At 38.5% G+C, this 18112-nt stretch overlaps 1 protein-coding gene across 12 annotated transcripts in view; it reads left to right on the forward strand.

Annotated features, from left to right (window-relative positions):
• Positions 1-17896, forward strand: part of LOC109423356 (potassium voltage-gated channel subfamily H member 6) — a 518403-nt gene extending 500507 nt beyond the window's left edge. For 11 of the 12 annotated variants that reach the window (XM_062854256.1, XM_062854260.1, XM_062854257.1 and 8 more), the window contains 7 exons: positions 1764-1855; positions 1929-2041; positions 2207-2281; positions 15170-15542; positions 15611-15979; positions 16188-16299; positions 16369-17896. In XM_062854256.1, the coding sequence (XP_062710240.1) occupies positions 1764-1855; positions 1929-2041; positions 2207-2281; positions 15170-15542; positions 15611-15979; positions 16188-16299; positions 16369-16407 (1173 nt within the window). In that variant the 3' untranslated portion in view covers positions 16408-17896. The remainder of the gene's footprint in view (positions 1-1763; positions 1856-1928; positions 2042-2206; positions 2282-15169; positions 15543-15610; positions 15980-16187; positions 16300-16368) is intronic. The other variant, XM_062854261.1, reaches the window with a different exon arrangement.
• The last annotated feature ends 216 nt before the right edge of the window (positions 17897-18112 follow it).

The raw sequence follows: 18112 nt of genomic DNA on the forward strand, positions 1-18112 counted from the left end.
TTAGTGTTTAGTGCTCTAGTCCCCCAGCCGTTCAATCTTCTAGTTCTAGTCTAATTTAGTTCTAGTTTAAGAGTTCTAGTCTTCTGGTTTTCTTGTTTTATAGGCTACGTGTATTCTAGTATTCTATTCCGATGATCTTGGAGTCTCCTAGCAATATAATCAGTTCTCTAGTGTTCTAGTCTTTTGGGTTTCTGATCTTCTAGTCTTCTGGTTTTCTAGTTTTCTAGTTTTTAGTTCTACTAGTCTTTTAGTCTTCTAGTTTTCTAGTGTTCTAGAATTAATAAGCCTTTTGGTTTTCAAATCGTCTAGGCTTCTGATCTTATTCCGGCAATTTTTTTTAATGAAGTCGCCTTGTAACTTTCAACGAAATTCTTTTTGAATATCCAAATTAATTTCTCTATTTTCGCAAATTTGATAAGAAATGAGACCTGAAATTCGCTTGCAGGATATTCGTCAAAAGAATGCCAGATAACCTTTACGATTACATGTTATTTCCTCCATGAAATTTGTATAAAATGCCCGCATTGATATCATTTGAATAGTTTATTCGAATTGCAACTGCATTTGGGCCATTTTTTTTAATTATCAATGTTTTTAATAACACAAACAGAAATGTATTATGGATTATTGTGTCACAGACACCTTCTCAAAATTTCTGAAAGTAACTTTTATAAGATTTTTCTCAGAGATTTTCTTATTCCCTAATCAATTTTTCAGAAAATTTGAATAATAATTTGGCATAAATGTAATCGAACATTTTCTTGCTGGTTTACAAGAGCAACTTTCAATATAAAATCAATCAGAAATACAGACAGAAATTTTATAAAAATACCTCCAATGATTTCACCAAAAATATTCTCGACTATTCCCTCAAAGATAGCTTTTAAAGCTTTTTCAAGAAATCCTTCTCCCCATTCTTTTTCAATTGCATTACGAGTTCTTCCGTGATTTAGAAATATTGTGATGTAGCGAAGATAATTGTATGCAGATTGAAGGGATCGATTAAACTATCGAGAAAGGGAGGTATATCGAGATGTAGAACATCGAGACATTTACCACTAGGACAATGACTTGAATTGTGGCACGAAATTACTCTTGCAATCGTTCTTGATTTAATTTTAATACTATTCAGCATTCAATCTCATCTCAGCGATAATTATTTACCAACAGAGTAGTCAATTTTATAAAAAGAAGATATTCAGAAACATTTTTTTTTTCAAATTCATTCATTGTCATAGAGATTTTAAGCTTATGAGACTTATTTCTACAGTAGCATAGATTTGAAAATTAACTCAGAATTATCGCAGCGCCAAATTCATTTAGAAACTTAAGCATAGTTATTGAAGTTATAGTTTTTTCTTCATTTTCCATACACAGAGTAGATAATCTACCGATAGATTATGACAAATTGATAGTAATGAATACGTAAATGAACCTTTGTAAAGCAACAGCTCTAGGATTTTCAAAGTAGTATGCAGGAGGCACGCAATATTATTATTGTCTTTTCCATATGTTGCCTAGAACGTTTGTTGTAGATGGTGATATGTTTGAGTCCGAATATGTTTCATTAGTTAATCGTAAACTGTTCGTTTTCATTTTCCCATAAGTTCAAACACATTAATTCTTGTTTGCTAGCACTTTATTAGGCGTATAGCGCAGCACCACTCCGTCCAATGTCGCTGAACACAATTATTTTTCCTCTATGTTTGTTCTCGTCTATTTCTCGGCAATCGCTGTAATAAATTATCCGAAACCACATCCAGGAGGAGCAAGCGGGAATAGAGTTAAGGCATCGACATATGCGACTCGGGTCACAGGATAGAGATAGCGATACACGATCCTATGTTAGGAGGATGTAAGTCCCTAATCACAACTGTACTTTTGAAAACTATTTCCAATTATTAAAGTTGTCATATTTTAAATTTCAGAAACACGGTGCATCATCATAGACCGAGTCAGACCAAATGTGATATTCCAAATGATAGAAGTTCGGGACAAATAAGCACTAACTTCGATGACGATCGAAAGTTTTCTATATCAGGTAAGCCTCAACCTGTAATTCCTCATCCCATTCCCTCATCCGCATTTGTTGGAGGGAGTTTTCATCAACTAATTGATGAAAACTCTCAACCAACTAGCCCCTTTAAAACGTTCCTATCAAACCAAACCAAACTGAAACATTCCAACACCCCTATTACAATCATAGGAATGATGTCTCATATAAAGAGAAGCATACCAGATCTTAGATCGAACAGACATCAACCATTGACCAGTACTTGTGGTAAGCGAATCGCCCTCACTCTGCTACAAATTCTACCTACATCATGCAATGCTGCAACTGTGCTGTGTTTGATGTTAGAAGTCGTTTGTGTTTTGATTTTGGTTTTTGGAGAATGAAATCTGTGTTATCCCACGCTCCCCATGATATCCTGCTCATCTGAATAATATTGTTTAATGCCCGATGTATGTTGTTGTCTTCAAAATACCATAATGACAAATTAAGGAATATTTATTTCACAGCTTTTGATATTATAAGTTCAATAATTCAATATTGTAAGGATCTCTTACAATTGTCAAAGCTGTTTGTTACTGTGAGATAATATCAGACTATGTGAAATAAAACTCTTGCATTTGTCATAAGGTGATCAGCAAAACGCATAGATTCAACGATTTGTATGTTATTAGTTAAAAAATGCTTTCGCTCCCCGCTACGCTTTGTTATTTTGAGAAATGATTATTTTTTGTAAACGAGATGCAAATTGAGATGCAATTTGTAAACGTGGGGACCTGACGACGTTTTACGTCACGAGATTTTTGTTTTAGTCCCATGCAACTAGTTGTATTTGTGACCGATAGCTTAGAAATCCAAGCGACGACGTCAACAGCATCAAAAGGAGGACCCAAAGATCTGGAGAAGGAATTCAGATTGTTGATTCCGTGCCCACCAATTAACGGACGTAAACGATCTATGATTTGTTGAATGCGTCAGAAGCTACCGCGAGACGAGATATCAAAGGAAAAAGCAGTATAAGCTTGACTAATCAACGTGAAATGATCGAAAGGTGGGAGCAGCACTCCGACGAACGCTTACTAAATGCAAGATTTTTTCACATACAATTAAAAATTACAACATTGTTCGAACAACACATCAATGTAATACACATCGTCGCTCTCTTATTTGAAAAAAGTGGGATAGTTGCCTTTATAATTCTCGGATGACAGGTAGCTCTGTCCTTTTTTGTCAATTGAGTAATCCGAAGCTACCGTGATCTTGGGTTACATTGCTTATATACACATATAATATATTGTTTTTTCATAATTTCGCACATTCTACCATACACTGAAGTCCAAATAAAAATGAGTTTTAAATGTTACGATCAATTAGTGTGGAAAAGGTCATGATTTGAAGGCATGTCAAGTTTAACAAGAATGTAATCCTCTGTAGAATAGTAGGAAACTAACGGCTCTACAAATTACTATCTACGAATGAGCTTTTATTTTATACTGATGCAAAATTTTAAATAAGTAAAAAGAAAATCATGAATATATGACGAAGCCACACCTACAATTTTTAAGAGCACAAATCTGAAGAACGAATGTCGTATTGCACTGAAAAGTTGATCGATTGGTCACCACCAGCGGGTAACCAATAGATCAACTTTTCAGCGCAAACCGACATTCTGTTCTTCAGATTTGTGCTCTTGAAAATTTTAAGTTTCGGTTTAGGCTTCGTCATATAATCACCTTAAGTACTGTTCCTTTGAATTCCACTAAAAATTTGCATTCTTTGACGGATACGTGTTTCGACCTCAACTGTAAGGTCATCTTCAGTGTCTTGTACTTGACTCGACAGTCGAATCAAGTTCAAGACACTGAAGACGACCTTACAGTTGAGGTCAAAATACGTATCTGTCAAAGGATGCAAATTCTTAGTGGAATTCAAAGGAACAGTACTTAACACGATTTTCTTTTTATTCACAGATATTCCACTAACAAGCCCAGGTTCATCATCATCAAATTTTAAATGTTTGTGTGTAATACTGTTCACTATCTATAATAGAGTAATGTAGAAAAAAATCGTTATATCCTACTACTGGAATGAAATATGTACTGTACATAACACATGTAATCACATGCACACCACAGGTGACCGAAAGATATTAGACCGAATGGTCAAATTCCTATAAAGAAGAAAGCTCACTGCCAAAAAAAAAAAAAAAGAATCAATCAATATGCATTCAGGTTTTTACCATTTATCAATTCAGCAGTATGTCCTTCGGTTAGAATCCAATTTCATAAACTGGATATGTCCCCAAGATGTTGTTCAAACGACCATTCCCAGAACGTTGTCAAAATTAATCATCCAAAACTTCATAATTTGTCGAAACATGCAAGTAAATTGTCCTTCTAGACGCCCTTGACCTCTCGGGATCTACCACGGATATGACGTGAAAATAGCTTTTTCGGTCAAATTTGGGACCTTTCTCAGGGACTACATTATTAAATATTCTTCGCCCAATGTGTTCTGATGAACAAAGAATGTATAACGGATTGATTTTGTCCTCACAACAGTTAACGGTTGGGATTCGGTAACTGTAAAAAAGCCGTTCAAGAATTATACCGCTCATTGAGGATTAGACACAAGGAGTGATCCGCGTATCCCAGATAAAGTGATTAAAGTGATCATTTCTCCTAACTTTGTCAATAATCAATCATGCGAACCCTCTAACTTCATTCTTTGTCAGAATGTGAGGAAAATATTCATTCTAGTTTTCCATGACCAGGGACACCATATACGCTACCCGTCATAAGTATGGACTCACAAAAAGTATTGCAACAAAAACCCTGACTCACCTCGATATCTCTGAAACCAGAACACCTACAAAAATTCCGCCATCAGAAAAGTCGTTGCTTTTGGGCTTCTGAATAACTTTGCTGAAGACAGCATCTCTGTAAGTCCCCAGGTTCTGAAGATATCGAGGTGAATCAATGTGATGCAATATTGTTGCATTACTTTTTGCGAGTCTATACTTACGACGGGTAGTGTATACAGATTTATCTGTATAATCAAGATTTTTGAGCTTTTGCTCTCATTTATATTTCATCATGGTCATTCGACAGCAGACAGTCAAACTAATCTTGTACCGACTTTTCGAACCCTCTAAGCAAAATACCCTCTTTGAATGAGTGTAATCAGTTTCGTACCTTTTAATTCCGCCCTATATTGCTTATCCTTTGACAGATACGCGTATTTCGACCACCACTTGTAATCTTCTTCAGTGTCAGTTATCTCCTGAAAAAGTCATCGCATTCACCCCGCTTATATACCAAAATCCGACCGCTACTATTGTTACCTAAAAACTACCTTTCTTCCACTGGAACTTGGCCTGCCTCGCTTCAACTTAGTGTTCTCTGAGCACTTCCACAGTTATTAATTGAAGGGCTTTCTTTGCCTGCCATTGCATGAATTTATATATTGTGAGGCAAGTACAATGATACACTATGCCCAGGGAGTCGAGAAAATGTTCCCGACCGGAACGGGAATCGAACCCGCCGTCTCCGGATTGGCGATCCACAGCCTTAACCACTAGGCTAACTGGAGACCCTAAAAAACTACCTATACTATAAAAAATAACTAAGTTAAGTCACGCCACAATAAATCAACAATTGGTCGCAGTGGAAATGTACCCAACAGGAAAAAAAAAGTTAAGTCAAGACTGATTTTAAAAAGTTGGAAAATAATAAAAAATAATAGGCTTTTGAGGAAATACGCGATCTTATGATTCCTAAACGTTTATTTCTTCGATGAATTGAGCTAATATTTTGACACGAAATTGCAAATATGCTGAATTTTGCATATACGAAATACAAATGGTGTCTGATCACAAGCTTAGGCACGATAGGGCAACAAAAATGCGTCAAAGTGATCGGACAACGGCAGTCTTTTGTTTTACACATTTTCCATTTTGCACTTACGCCCACACATGTGGTCAGAAATGTTTTGTATTTCTTATACGCAGAATTCTTCATCGTGATTTTTCTGAAGTTTTGTGCATGGAATGGTCGTTCCTGTTTCAGAAAAAAGCGGCGTAGTAGTCGAGAATTACCCGACGTAATCTCAACTAAATGCGATGTTACCAGTAACCACGATATCCGCCATAGTTGTAGTTATTCAGATAAAAGCTCTTCTTGAATCTACTGCCAACCAGCCCAGAATAAAAGATCCATATTTAAACTAGCTTGAACATCCAACAAGGATTTTTTTTAACTTCTTTTTATATACGAACATTGGAGTGTCACAAAGACCTTACATTATTCCAAATATACAAAGTTTTGCAAAATTTTTAAATATTGTCCATTTACTAAAATCCTAATATCTCAGCTTCTAGACAAGACATTTTCAATCTTTTTTTAGAGAAATGACGCATACAAATAGTACTATCAGATAAAACTTTCAAAATTGAAAAGAAAAAATCGTGCATGTATTTTTCTCAAATTTAGATGAAAAATTCTCAAAAAATAGTCTTTTTATCAACACAAAAACGGTTCTGCCATCAATATAAATACAATATTTCAAAAACTTATCCCGTTCAAGAATGCCTAGAGGTCCATAGAAAAATAGAAAAATATTGTAAAAATTCAGAAGTTGAAAAAATATTACGAAAAATTGATTTTTTTTAGACTTTTCATGAAAAAAGGCCATTTTTCAAAAATCGCCATGGCGGAACCTCTAAATGTTTTTTTAGAAAATCGAAATGTTCTACAAAAATGCTTCAAATATGCATATCTTTCATTCAAGGGTTGAGCACCTTGACTTTTCGAACATCGATTTTTTTGGGACAGTCTAGTACCTACGTATTCCTATCACGTGCACTGCGCTTAGGTATGAATTTAAATAAACGTGACTGACCGTTTCCCTGATCCTTGTTAAGAAATGATGCCGCCCTTTCTTTGTGGATATCTAAACTTTCCGCTACGTCAAGCTTCCAAGATGAAGATACATTTCGCAGGATACTATTGTCATCCTTTGTCAACAGGTGTTCATCTTGGAAACTTTCTAACTTATCTAACTCTTTACCCGCTTTTTTAACCTCTGTCTACTATATTTTGTGTGTTACTCTTATTTTTCAAATTTTGGATCTTTTTCATATGGATATTCTTCTTTCTTCGTGCCTCAAAGAATCTTTTTCGTGCCTGTCAAAGAATCTCCGAAGGTACACTCCATTGAGGGTTTTGTGGTTAATCGTTCGACGCAGCAGTTCTCAGAAGAACAATTGACGCTTCTCAACAAGGGATTAGCATATGCGGTTACTACTAAACCAGATGTGGAGCAGGCTATCATTGATGTTGAGACTGCCATCACAAATACAATACCCACACAGTTACAAGAAACGGCAAGAAATATTACAGAAGAGGTACTAGAGGTTAACCGAGGTCAAGTAAAAAGAGGAAACAGCAAGGAGGTTAAGATTTTGAGAGAGCTTAAAGAAAAAGAGGTATATTATGTAAAAGCGGATAAGGGGAATGCAGTAGTTATTTTGGATGAGACCTTTGATTTTTTTTCACACTTTTCTGAACCCTCCTCCCCACTCAAAGCGTGACGTAATATATGGACATTCCCTCCAATCAATGAATTTTTCCTACTCAAAAGTTTATAGAAACACTACTTTGAAAAAAATAAATAAATGAAAAAACTGTATTTTGACAGCTACGCAGACAACATAAATTGGTGAAATTGGTTGATTAAATATGTGAAACTTTTAGTTGATTAAATAAGTGAAACAACCGCTGCATCTGATTGATTTTGATTCGATTTCAAACTGATTTTCTCTGACGCAAAGCAAAATAAAATCCACGCCATATCTGAGCGAATGCCAAATTTCGAGGGTAGATCTATACGACATCGTGAAATCTACGTAGTTGTAACTACCGTCCTTGGGGGCACCCGGTTCATGGGAATGTTGCATTGCCTTTTCTCGAGCCAATGGTATTCTAACCACAGAGAACAGACATCCAAGTCCAGTTCCGAAACTATGTAAGGAATTTAACGGCCATTTGAAATCGGCAACACAAGTGGCAATAGCGTGGCGCTGCAATTGTTTGATTTCCCATACTAATTTAATTCACCACTTGAAATGTTTCAATTCACCACTGACTGTGGCAATATGGCTTTAGTGTTTTTTTTTTTTATCTAGCTATTACTTTGACCTGTCTCCATTCATGCGGAACGATGTTGTTCTCCATGAATGAGTTGAACAGGTCCAGTAATCGTCTTTTCGCGATATCTGGGAGATTCTGTAGAAGATTGAACTTGATCATATCGCGTCCCGGAGCGGAATTGTTTGATGAAAGAAGAGCCATAGAAAGTTCCAGCATAGTGAAGGGTCTGTCCAGAGAACCGTCTCTTGGAGATGTTTCTCAAGAAATCGGTTGTGCTGGGACTGAGTCTGGGCAGACCTTTTTCGCAAAGCTGAATATCCAACGGTTGGAGTATTCGTCACTCTCATTAGAAGAAGAGCGGTTTCGCATGTTGCGAGCCACTCTCCAAAGCGTTGTCATTGAAGTTTCTCTTGAGAGACCCTCAATGAAGTGTCGCCAATAACTACGCTTCTTCGCTTTCAGCAGGTTTCTCAGCTGTCTTTCGAGCTTTGCGTACTCTTGATAAAGATCTGAGGTACCGTGCCTACGAAAAGTTTTGAAAGCATCAGATTTTTTAAGATACAACTGGGTGCAATCATCATCCCAACCTAGTGTGACTGGTCTTCTTTTGAAGGTTGTACTTGGAACACGTCGTTTTTGTGATTCTAATGCACTCTTATATATCAGTTCAGACAGGAACCGATACTCATCCAAAGGTGGGAGGGGATTGAGTGATTCGATGCCAAAAGATACCGCTTCTGCATACTTTTGCCAATCGATATTCCTTGTGAGGTCAAAAGGAACCTGAATTGGATGGTCTGACCTTTCACTATTATGCTTTATGGTGGTTATAATGGGTAAGTGATCACTACCATGAGGATCCTCGATTACCTTCCACAAGCAATCGAATGATAGTGAGCTTGACCCCAGTGATAGGTCGAGACGACTTTCTTTGCCGTCAGATGCAATACGTGTCACTTCACCTGTATTTAAAATGTTCAAATTGAAATCGTCGCACAAATCATAGAAAATGGCCGCTCTATTATCGTCATATGGTTCGCCCCACCCTGTACCATGCGCGTTCATATCACCCAGAATTAAAACTGGATGTGATAGTGAAGAAACCGCATTCCAAAGATGACGGCGGTTAATTGAAATTCTTGGAGGAATGTAAACGGAAGCTACGCAAAGTTCTTTACCCTTTACGTTTATTTGGCAAGCGACGATTTCTACGCCAGGATGAGTCGCGATTGGAATTCTATAAAATGAGTAAGTCTTTTTGATCCCCAAAAGAACTCCCCCATAATGGTCATCTCTATCCTGGCGTATAATGTTAAAATCGTGGAAGTTGAGTTCATCTTCAGAAGAAAGCCATGTTTCACAAAGGGCAAATATATCACAATCAGAGTTGTGAATCAAAAACTTAAACAGGTCTAATTTAGGTTTTAGACTATGACAGTTCCACTGTAGCACAGTGATCATATCTTGTACCTCACTTGATGAATTATCCATCGAAAGATATGATCGCAGCAAGGAGGGGCCATGATTGTGTCAGATTCCGAAGATATTCTTCTACTGTAGGTATAAACATATCAATAATGCCTCTTAATGTTTCTGGAAGGCTGAGGGCATTATATAAGCGATCCACGAGAACCCTAAAAGTAAACAGTCCTCGCTTGGGTCTAGGAGGCTTGCTTGAACTGCGAGGAACTTTGGTAGCTTTTTTCTTGCTACCTTGTCGATTATTTCTCTTTGAAGTGTATTTAACAGGCGGAGACGGGGGTGACAGGTTCTTGCTACAACATGGATCTGAAGCTAGAGGAACCTGATTCTTCGGAGTTTTTAAGTTTACCCCGTCTCCTTTAACATTAGGCAAACTTTTGAGGGAAGACTTTAAAAAGACCTTTCGGCGCAATCCCGGGGAAGATGATGACTTCCTTTTTCCAGGTGCGTGTACCTCCGAAAGAGATCCACCCTCATCAGTTTCGCCATCGTCCTGATCATCGGAAGACAACTCCTGATAGGGATTTTCAACTGGGACAGCTGATTCAGACACGGAATCTGGTGTTTTAAAAGATTTCACCATCTCCGCATAGGTCTGCTTGGAGCGCCTTATAATAGAGCGACTCTCATTTCGAATGCGTCTTTTGTAAGCCGGGCAAACTTGCAAGTCGTGTGGATCTCCGCCACAGTAGCTACATTTTTCCGCTTCCTGTGTGCAAGAGTCCTCCAAGTGAGCTTGGTTGCATTTGCCACAACGGGGCTTGTTGTCGCAGAAGCTATCACTGTGACCAAACTGCTTGCATTTGGTACAATTAAAAACCTTCGGCCTAAAAAGATGCACTGGGTAAAAACCACCATCAATTACAACAAATTCCGGGAGGACGGAACCTGGAAAAGTCACTCGAAAAAACGCTGAAGGCGAGTACACCTTTTTATTTCCTTCCATGGAAACCTTAGATAAGCGTTTACAGTCTAGGATAGCCACATCAGGAATTGACCTATTTTTGAATCGACCAAAGCCGGTCTTGATGTCCTCACATGTCAGCATTTCGTCGAGGATCTTCCCCTCCACCTCCACTTCTCGTGCTGGCACATAGACCGCGTATTCAACAGTAAACGCTTCATGTTGAGCAATTTCATTTGCTGCTTTGTAGCTAGGTGCGGTAACACGCAGCTTGGATGCTTTCACTTGGTGAATAACGGTCCCAGGATACTTACGCGTCAGCTCTCGAGAAATCGAAAGCATATTCAATGGTTTGCATTTGCGCCGGAAATAGACAACCCAAGGTCCAGGCGAAGATGGCTGATAAAACCGCGTACGAGCAATGATATCATTGGGAGGCGTTTCGCCTCCAATTGAATCGTCCATGTGGAAACCAATTTATGGAAAATAACTCAAAAGTGCAAAAGAGGAAGAGAAAAACCTTAAAGTATTTACAATGCACTTTCTTCCTTAGGACGACAACTGTTTGGTTTGTAAACCAAACAATGTTAATAATATATAGAAAAAAAAATAAAGCAAAAAAAAAAAAAAAACTTGTACTAATAATATACGAATTCAATTCTTATGTTTATTTTAGCGCACCCTGTAGGATGCAAAAAAAACGGTATTGAAAAAAAAAGAAAAAATAGCTAATAAAAAAAACAAAAAAAAAAATGTTCTGTTATTTACAGTTTGTACACCCTTACCCGTATACAGTAGTTTGGGAACCACTGTTATGGATGTCAAAAAAAGCACGTGGTCGAATGTGGACTGGGGAAACAATAGACAAAAGCGATCAAAACAAATTGGGCGGACAAAAGAGTGTATCGAAAGAGTGATACTTATCTGACCGGAGCAGGCAGATATTTATCACAGGCAGGCAGATGGTAAAGCTGTCCGTCGCGTCTGCCTTCGCACCCGTCGCCGCCGTCCTCTTTGTTGACGGAGGGGCTGATGATGGCGATAATGATGACTTTTGGATGCGATTATTCGTTGACCTTGATGTACGATGATGCAAGCACCTCGCTTCCGCGTTGCGCTGGATACCACCTTGCGACACTACACTTCGCACAAGCAGGAGAACGCACGATATAAAAAACCTTCCGCAATTGCGGGGGAAAAAACTCTACTTCTACGAAGTCTATCGCGTGGTGAGATACGGAGCACACGTCCGACTCGTCCAAATGCACAACAGGGAATGAGCTTTAGTGTTGTCAACCTTACTCAAGTAAAGATTCAAATCCTTACACAACTTTCCGAATGAAATTTGTTTTAGCCTGGATGTCTGTTCTCTGTGTTCTAACGTATATATTCCATAATAAAACAGACGATGACGACTGGAACAATTTATGACCATGTGTCATTTTTCTACCCGGCATTAACCACAATGGAATCCGGAATATCGTCGGAACTAAGTGATGAAACGGTTTTATTTGGTGGTCCTTGAAAATTGAGACAAATCTGATATGTACTCTATGTCCAAGCAAGGAAGTCAATGATACATCCCGAGCAGAGGAGAATATCAAATTCATAACAACAGAATCGCACAGACTGTTTTTATATCATAATTGGTTATTATTTACTTATCAAAGTATTACTTTTTTAAAACCGGGTTTGTTGGGCAATCTTGTTTTGTTATGATCAAGTTATTGAGATTCATCCACTAAATAACATTTCAATAATATACATTGTTGTAGACCAAACTTTGTTATTATTCTACGAATGAAAATGTACAAATATGTGATGAACTATAGCACATCAATAACAAGTTTTTAAATTCACTGCAAGATTCATTGTTATTAAGTTGTTATTGAATCTAACAAAACATGTTATTAAATTAGTCTTTCAGGAACATTTTTTTGTTATGATTTTTGTTATTTTGCCGCTTATGACAGACAAGATTATAACATAATAAGATATGTTTTTTTTTTTTTTATTTTTTTTTTTTTTTTTTTTTTAGAGTGACCAGGTGGAGCTGCAGGACAGCTGAAAGCAAAGCCTGGACCCTTTCCCTACTTTCCCCCTACTATGACCAATACTCACGATGGACTAGACGATGTCGTCAACTTGAGCAAAGTGTGCAGTATTTAGTATTGGGTCGTAGTAGTTATCAAAAATACAGTGTCGCTTACTGTTCCCATCACACCCGTATTTTGTGGAAGCTCTAGATATGTAAAATTTTGATACTTTTGAAGACTACTCAGTGACAATTATCAGAACTAGCGTTTGTAGCCGGTATGGGCAACTAGTTTTTCTGACATCATCTCCAAACAATAATCAAAAAATATCCCAAGTTACATTGTGCATTCTGAAAGTTATTTCAAGTTAAATACCAATATTGTTATGATGAACCGATGTTGGTCATCTACAGCACTGGAATCATCTTCAAATAACTCTCTTTTTGAGCTTCCATTTGATGTCGTGGACATAAAACTCATCAGTCGAACGCCTTATGTTAATGTACAGTTAATGTATCCCATGTCGTCGCTAGTCGTCTTTTGCTTCTCTGTGTTCATCTCTTGTATCCCTATGAAGTCTGAATTATGCTTATGTCCACCGTATCATAATATCGACTAAGTCATAATATCGACTAAGTCAGGTCGTAAGGTAAGGTCGGTTAGTTGGTTATTGTATTAGCAATTGAAACTAATAAAGATCATCCATCAACTATGGTGTACTCATCCCTAACAGAATCTATAAAAATAAACAAATCTCATTTTAAAATAATAATTTCCTTCATAATCTTCTAATAGCAGTCAATTTGAATGTTAACATAAAAGCTTCAACTGTAAGCAAACTTGTCTCAGCGTCACAGTGCTTGGAGTAAACTTATGATAAATGCACCTAAAGGAGCCCCTAGGATTCTCAGCATCGGTCATGTCTATATAAACATTTCCTACTCTCACGTTATTCTTATAATGCCAACTACATTGAAAACGTCAACGTATAGAACCTGTCACGATGTCCACCTAGTCAAGTAGTGAACCATTTCTGTCGAGTTTAGTCAAGTCACGACGTTCCGGCGTCAAAAATACGTCTTACACGTGACCAGTGGATCTATTTGATGGTTAATCACACGTTGGAAACAGAATAGTTATGTTCTTACCTTAGGTGTTTTTTTTTATGATTTTTACTCACGATTCCTCTTCATTTGGGCTGCAAAACGGTGAGTCGATAAAGAGAGCGTCCAACATAGCTCTGGTCCTCACAAGTTCCTACCTCACGCTTCCACGGGTCAAGCGATGACAAAGACCGTCAGCTAAGAGTTGTGTGCTTAGCTGGTAGTGCAGCCTGGGCACTGTTGTCCTTCTGACTTCAGCTAGATTGAGGAGGTACGATTCGAGCGTTTGTTCACCAAGGAGGTGCGGCTCAAACAGCGTCTGTTCTGGCATCCAGCGGCTGAGTAAGAAACGCTGCACCACGCCCAGCTAGATCCAAGGTGGTAGCCCCATCAGTGTGGTCGTCCCAGTGTTGGTTGAGACGGTGGTGATAGAAATACTCGGAGTTGTTATTTTGCTCATGTAAAAGGAAGGGAAAAGAAAAGAAGGGAAGGAAAGGATATGATTAGTAGTTGTTATTCGGTACAGTAGAGAGGTTGTGGTGATACACTGGGTTCAGTTTTTATATGGCTGGTCGATTCGCAAGATGAAAATATGTAACAATCCAATGTATTCACTCAATGGCTGTTCAGAATGGTTCCACGGACATGGATAGCAAATCATTAATTTTTCAACATATCGGATGTGTTTTAAAAATCGTTCATTTATGTAATGTACTTTTTCCCTGAAGTACGAAAACGTGCGATCGCGAGTTAATGATTTACATCCCATCTTCAAGGGATCCCTACAAGCTCAATGCATCATTCTAGCACTTTAGAATATCAGCGTTGATGAAGCTGTTCAAATATTACGTAACATCTTTGGGGAAAAAATAGATTTTATTTACTCAAAATAAATTACATTACATAATCTTTCAACAACCCTTTACTTGTTCTCCCAAGAACCCTGCCTCGACCAAGTTGGCAGGACGCTGCCCAAACCCTCTCTGAACTAAAGGGCAGGGTATAACATAATAAGATATGTTAATACCATAAAAATTACTGATTCCATTATACAGTTATTATGCCAAAATAACATATTTTATTACCATGTTGATATTTTCTTCTGCTCGGGATATAACTTCGCGAAGAAAAAAATACGGGATCACCGGGATACCTAAGGTTCATGCCAACATATGCATGGTCTTGTTGAGTACTTGCGCGTTTATCACTTGGGCTTTATGAGTCAGCAATTGCTTCATTATATTCTATTGGATAAGACTGGATGTTTCAACATGCATGATTGAATGCAGATAACATGTTAAAGGCTGTCTTGTTTCAGCAAAAATTACTGTATAAATGTATACCTAGTGTACAAAACCTGCGTTCTGTATTGTAATGAAATAAACTGTGGCTTCTATGTTACTTTTCTCGTTTTATGAATGGCTCTTTTGCTACAATAAATTTGTTGAAACTTATGCCACTCTACCCCTCGTACCCTTTCGTAGCATCACCAAACGAGAGCCCCAAGAGCTCGCACAAGCACAGTCCGCCCAGTGATCACCAGTCGCCGAAGGGGATTGCACCGGATACCGTGACGCTCAGTGCCATCAGCCAGAGGGGGTGCATCTGCGTCGGCAGCGGCAAAGGGGAGGGACCCCTGGTGGGTCGACCCACCAGTAGCGGGGGGCCTGTGGATCTCAAGTGCAGCCCGGACGTCGAGGATGTGTTCCACCATACCGCACCAATCAGCAGCACCACCGGCGGCAGGGACGCCAGTGACCACCACATTCACCATCACCATCAAGCGCAGCAACCGCAACAGCAGCCGCATCAGCAGCAGCAGCAGCAACATCACCAGCTGCACCATGATAATCTAGGGTGAGTTGGAAGAGCACTTTATCAAGACGACTTGGAACTTAGAAACTTCCGCGCTTCTTTTTTTACAGATCACTAACAAATCAATTATCTGATTTAACGATAAGACTAGACAACTTAGAAGGTAGCCTAAGGAAAGATATCAGAACGATTTTAGACATCCTGCACCAGCAGCAGCAGATGCAGCTGCAGTTTCACCACCAACAGCTGCACCACCAGCAGCAACAGATGCAGCAGTCCGGCAAGACTGCGATGTCATCGTACCAACCGTCCGAGAGTGATTTCTCCTTCGACATGTGCACCGCCGCCGGGGACGCCACCAGCGGCGGCGGCGGTGGCGGTATGGCGAAGCACGGAGGAGGCCCATCGGCCCAGCAGCGGACCAACGTGCAGCGGTCCGTCTCGCAGCCCGAATGTGCCGCCGAGAAAAGCCTTTTCAAGTGAGTTAGATGGGGTACAATGATTTTCAACTTTGTTCGTATCGGCAACAGGCTTGGGAAACTCTCACTCAATTATTACAGTTCCCTCACAGTGTTACCGCATTTGTATGTGCACCATCTTTTTCATCTATACCAAATTGGGCGTTACACTACTTATCATCCGATTTAAGAAAAAACACAAGGAACTCATCGGTTGATCTGATTTCAGGTGCTCAAAGTTTTCCTCATTTAATCAACCAATGGACGACACTCCAGAGGGTCACAATTGGAACATTTTCGCTCCAATCGCCAAGCTCGAATCCTTGGATGAAATTGATCAGGTAAACTCTTGATAGTACCCTCACGATCAAAAACCAAACTAACATCATCCTGTTTTTCTGTTTTGTCAGGATAGTAAACATTCCCTCAGTCAGGACAAGCCTCAATAACGCATGCTTCGGGATGGACGCGAGTAAATCGAGTTAGCCGAGCCGCCGCGGAGATAGTCTAGCTAAACCAAAAAAAACCTACAAACACACAATCACGTACTTTAGCTTCTCCTCTAGCCGAAAAAAATCGAACAAAAACACTCCGATAATATTTAATGTACATATTGCTTGAAAATTATTTCAGATGTTCATCTTTGATTATATCGATCGATTCCGAAAAAAAAACAGAAAAGCAAAACATTTTTTCATATAAATACTGAGCATAATTTATATGAAAAGGTATCATCAGCAGATTTTTACGGTGAGCAACGCGAGAAAAGCAAATATTAACAAAAAACGAAAACAAAAATCAACCAAAAAAAGTGCAACAACCACAAACAAACAAAACACGCATAGATGAAACGCAGTGATGAGCTCCAAGGTGCGAGTGACAAAACGAACGAAACCAAAATGCAAGCGAAATGGAATGCTCCATTTTTAGTTGTTATCCAATCGTTATAAGAATCGATGCTGAGAGTAAAATAAATGCATTAAGCAAACAAGAATCTCACCAACGTTTAGGAATTATTACAATTTAGTACATTCAATTCGAAGATGATTTCGTCATTTTCTTAGATGCAATTCTCCACGCCAATTCTTCTTCATAGGTGGCATTTTGTTATAGTAACAAAAGTAATTACTCAAAATGAGCTACAATTCTTAAAAAGGACAAAAAAAATCTGTAAGCGATAAGTTAGTCAAAAATTTGTTTTAGCAGTTGAGCAGTATCATTACCATTAATTTTTCCAAAGGAGTTAATTCAAGGGAAAAGACATTAGTGAATGAAAACTAAAATTCTAGAAAGGTTATGATAAAGTGATAAAAAGCGGAAAATGACAAAAATGCAAAACCACAAATACAAAACACAAAGAAGTCAGGTGAAGGATGGTGTGCGCTTCCTAGAAGTGATCGCACTCTTGTTAAAATGGTTAAGTTACAATTGATGAACTCTCTCACATACACACACACACATCAACACACTCACAACACCAACGACAAATAAATTCAAGCTCACTCGATACGAAAGGCAATACACTCTCACACATATACACAAATACCAGCGTTATTTCTATGGTTGGACAAGGACGAGTTTGCTTCGTCCTTGCCGATGAAAGACTACACATGTTTTTCCCCAATCGAAAGCGAAAGTTGTTTTTGCGTTTTTACATTAATCCAAAATAAATCGAATCTGTTGACTATTTACGATTTGCGTGAACCGCGCGAGAAAATGCTGGAAATTTTAAGCTTGAAGCGAACCGAGAAGAGTAAGGCTTACATTTACACATTCCACAAACAAACACAGCAAAAAAACGAACTCAACACACAGACACAGCAGTTTCAACAGCAACAACACACAATAAACCGAGTTAAAAGCATTGAAAGAACTGAGGACAACAAGAATTAAAAACTTTATAGAAAACGTACGGAAATATACTTTACGAAAAAAGAACGTTTTTTTTTCCTTTTGGCCACGCAATGTAAAAAATTAATGCGAAAGTCACTGCGTGAGTTGCTACCGGAGGAAATATCACAGCCAAACAATCACAGTGATGCTCTCATTTGTTACGATCAACATCTTTACAAAGATATGACTCAAGTCCACAATACGATGTCACATTTCGGTTTGCTGCTACTTCTCTCCAACCCCGACTCTCACCAAATCATT

The sequence above is a fragment of the Aedes albopictus genome, chromosome 2 (genome assembly GCF_035046485.1).
Source record: "Aedes albopictus strain Foshan chromosome 2, AalbF5, whole genome shotgun sequence".
Lineage (NCBI taxonomy): Eukaryota > Metazoa > Arthropoda > Insecta > Diptera > Culicidae > Aedes > Aedes albopictus.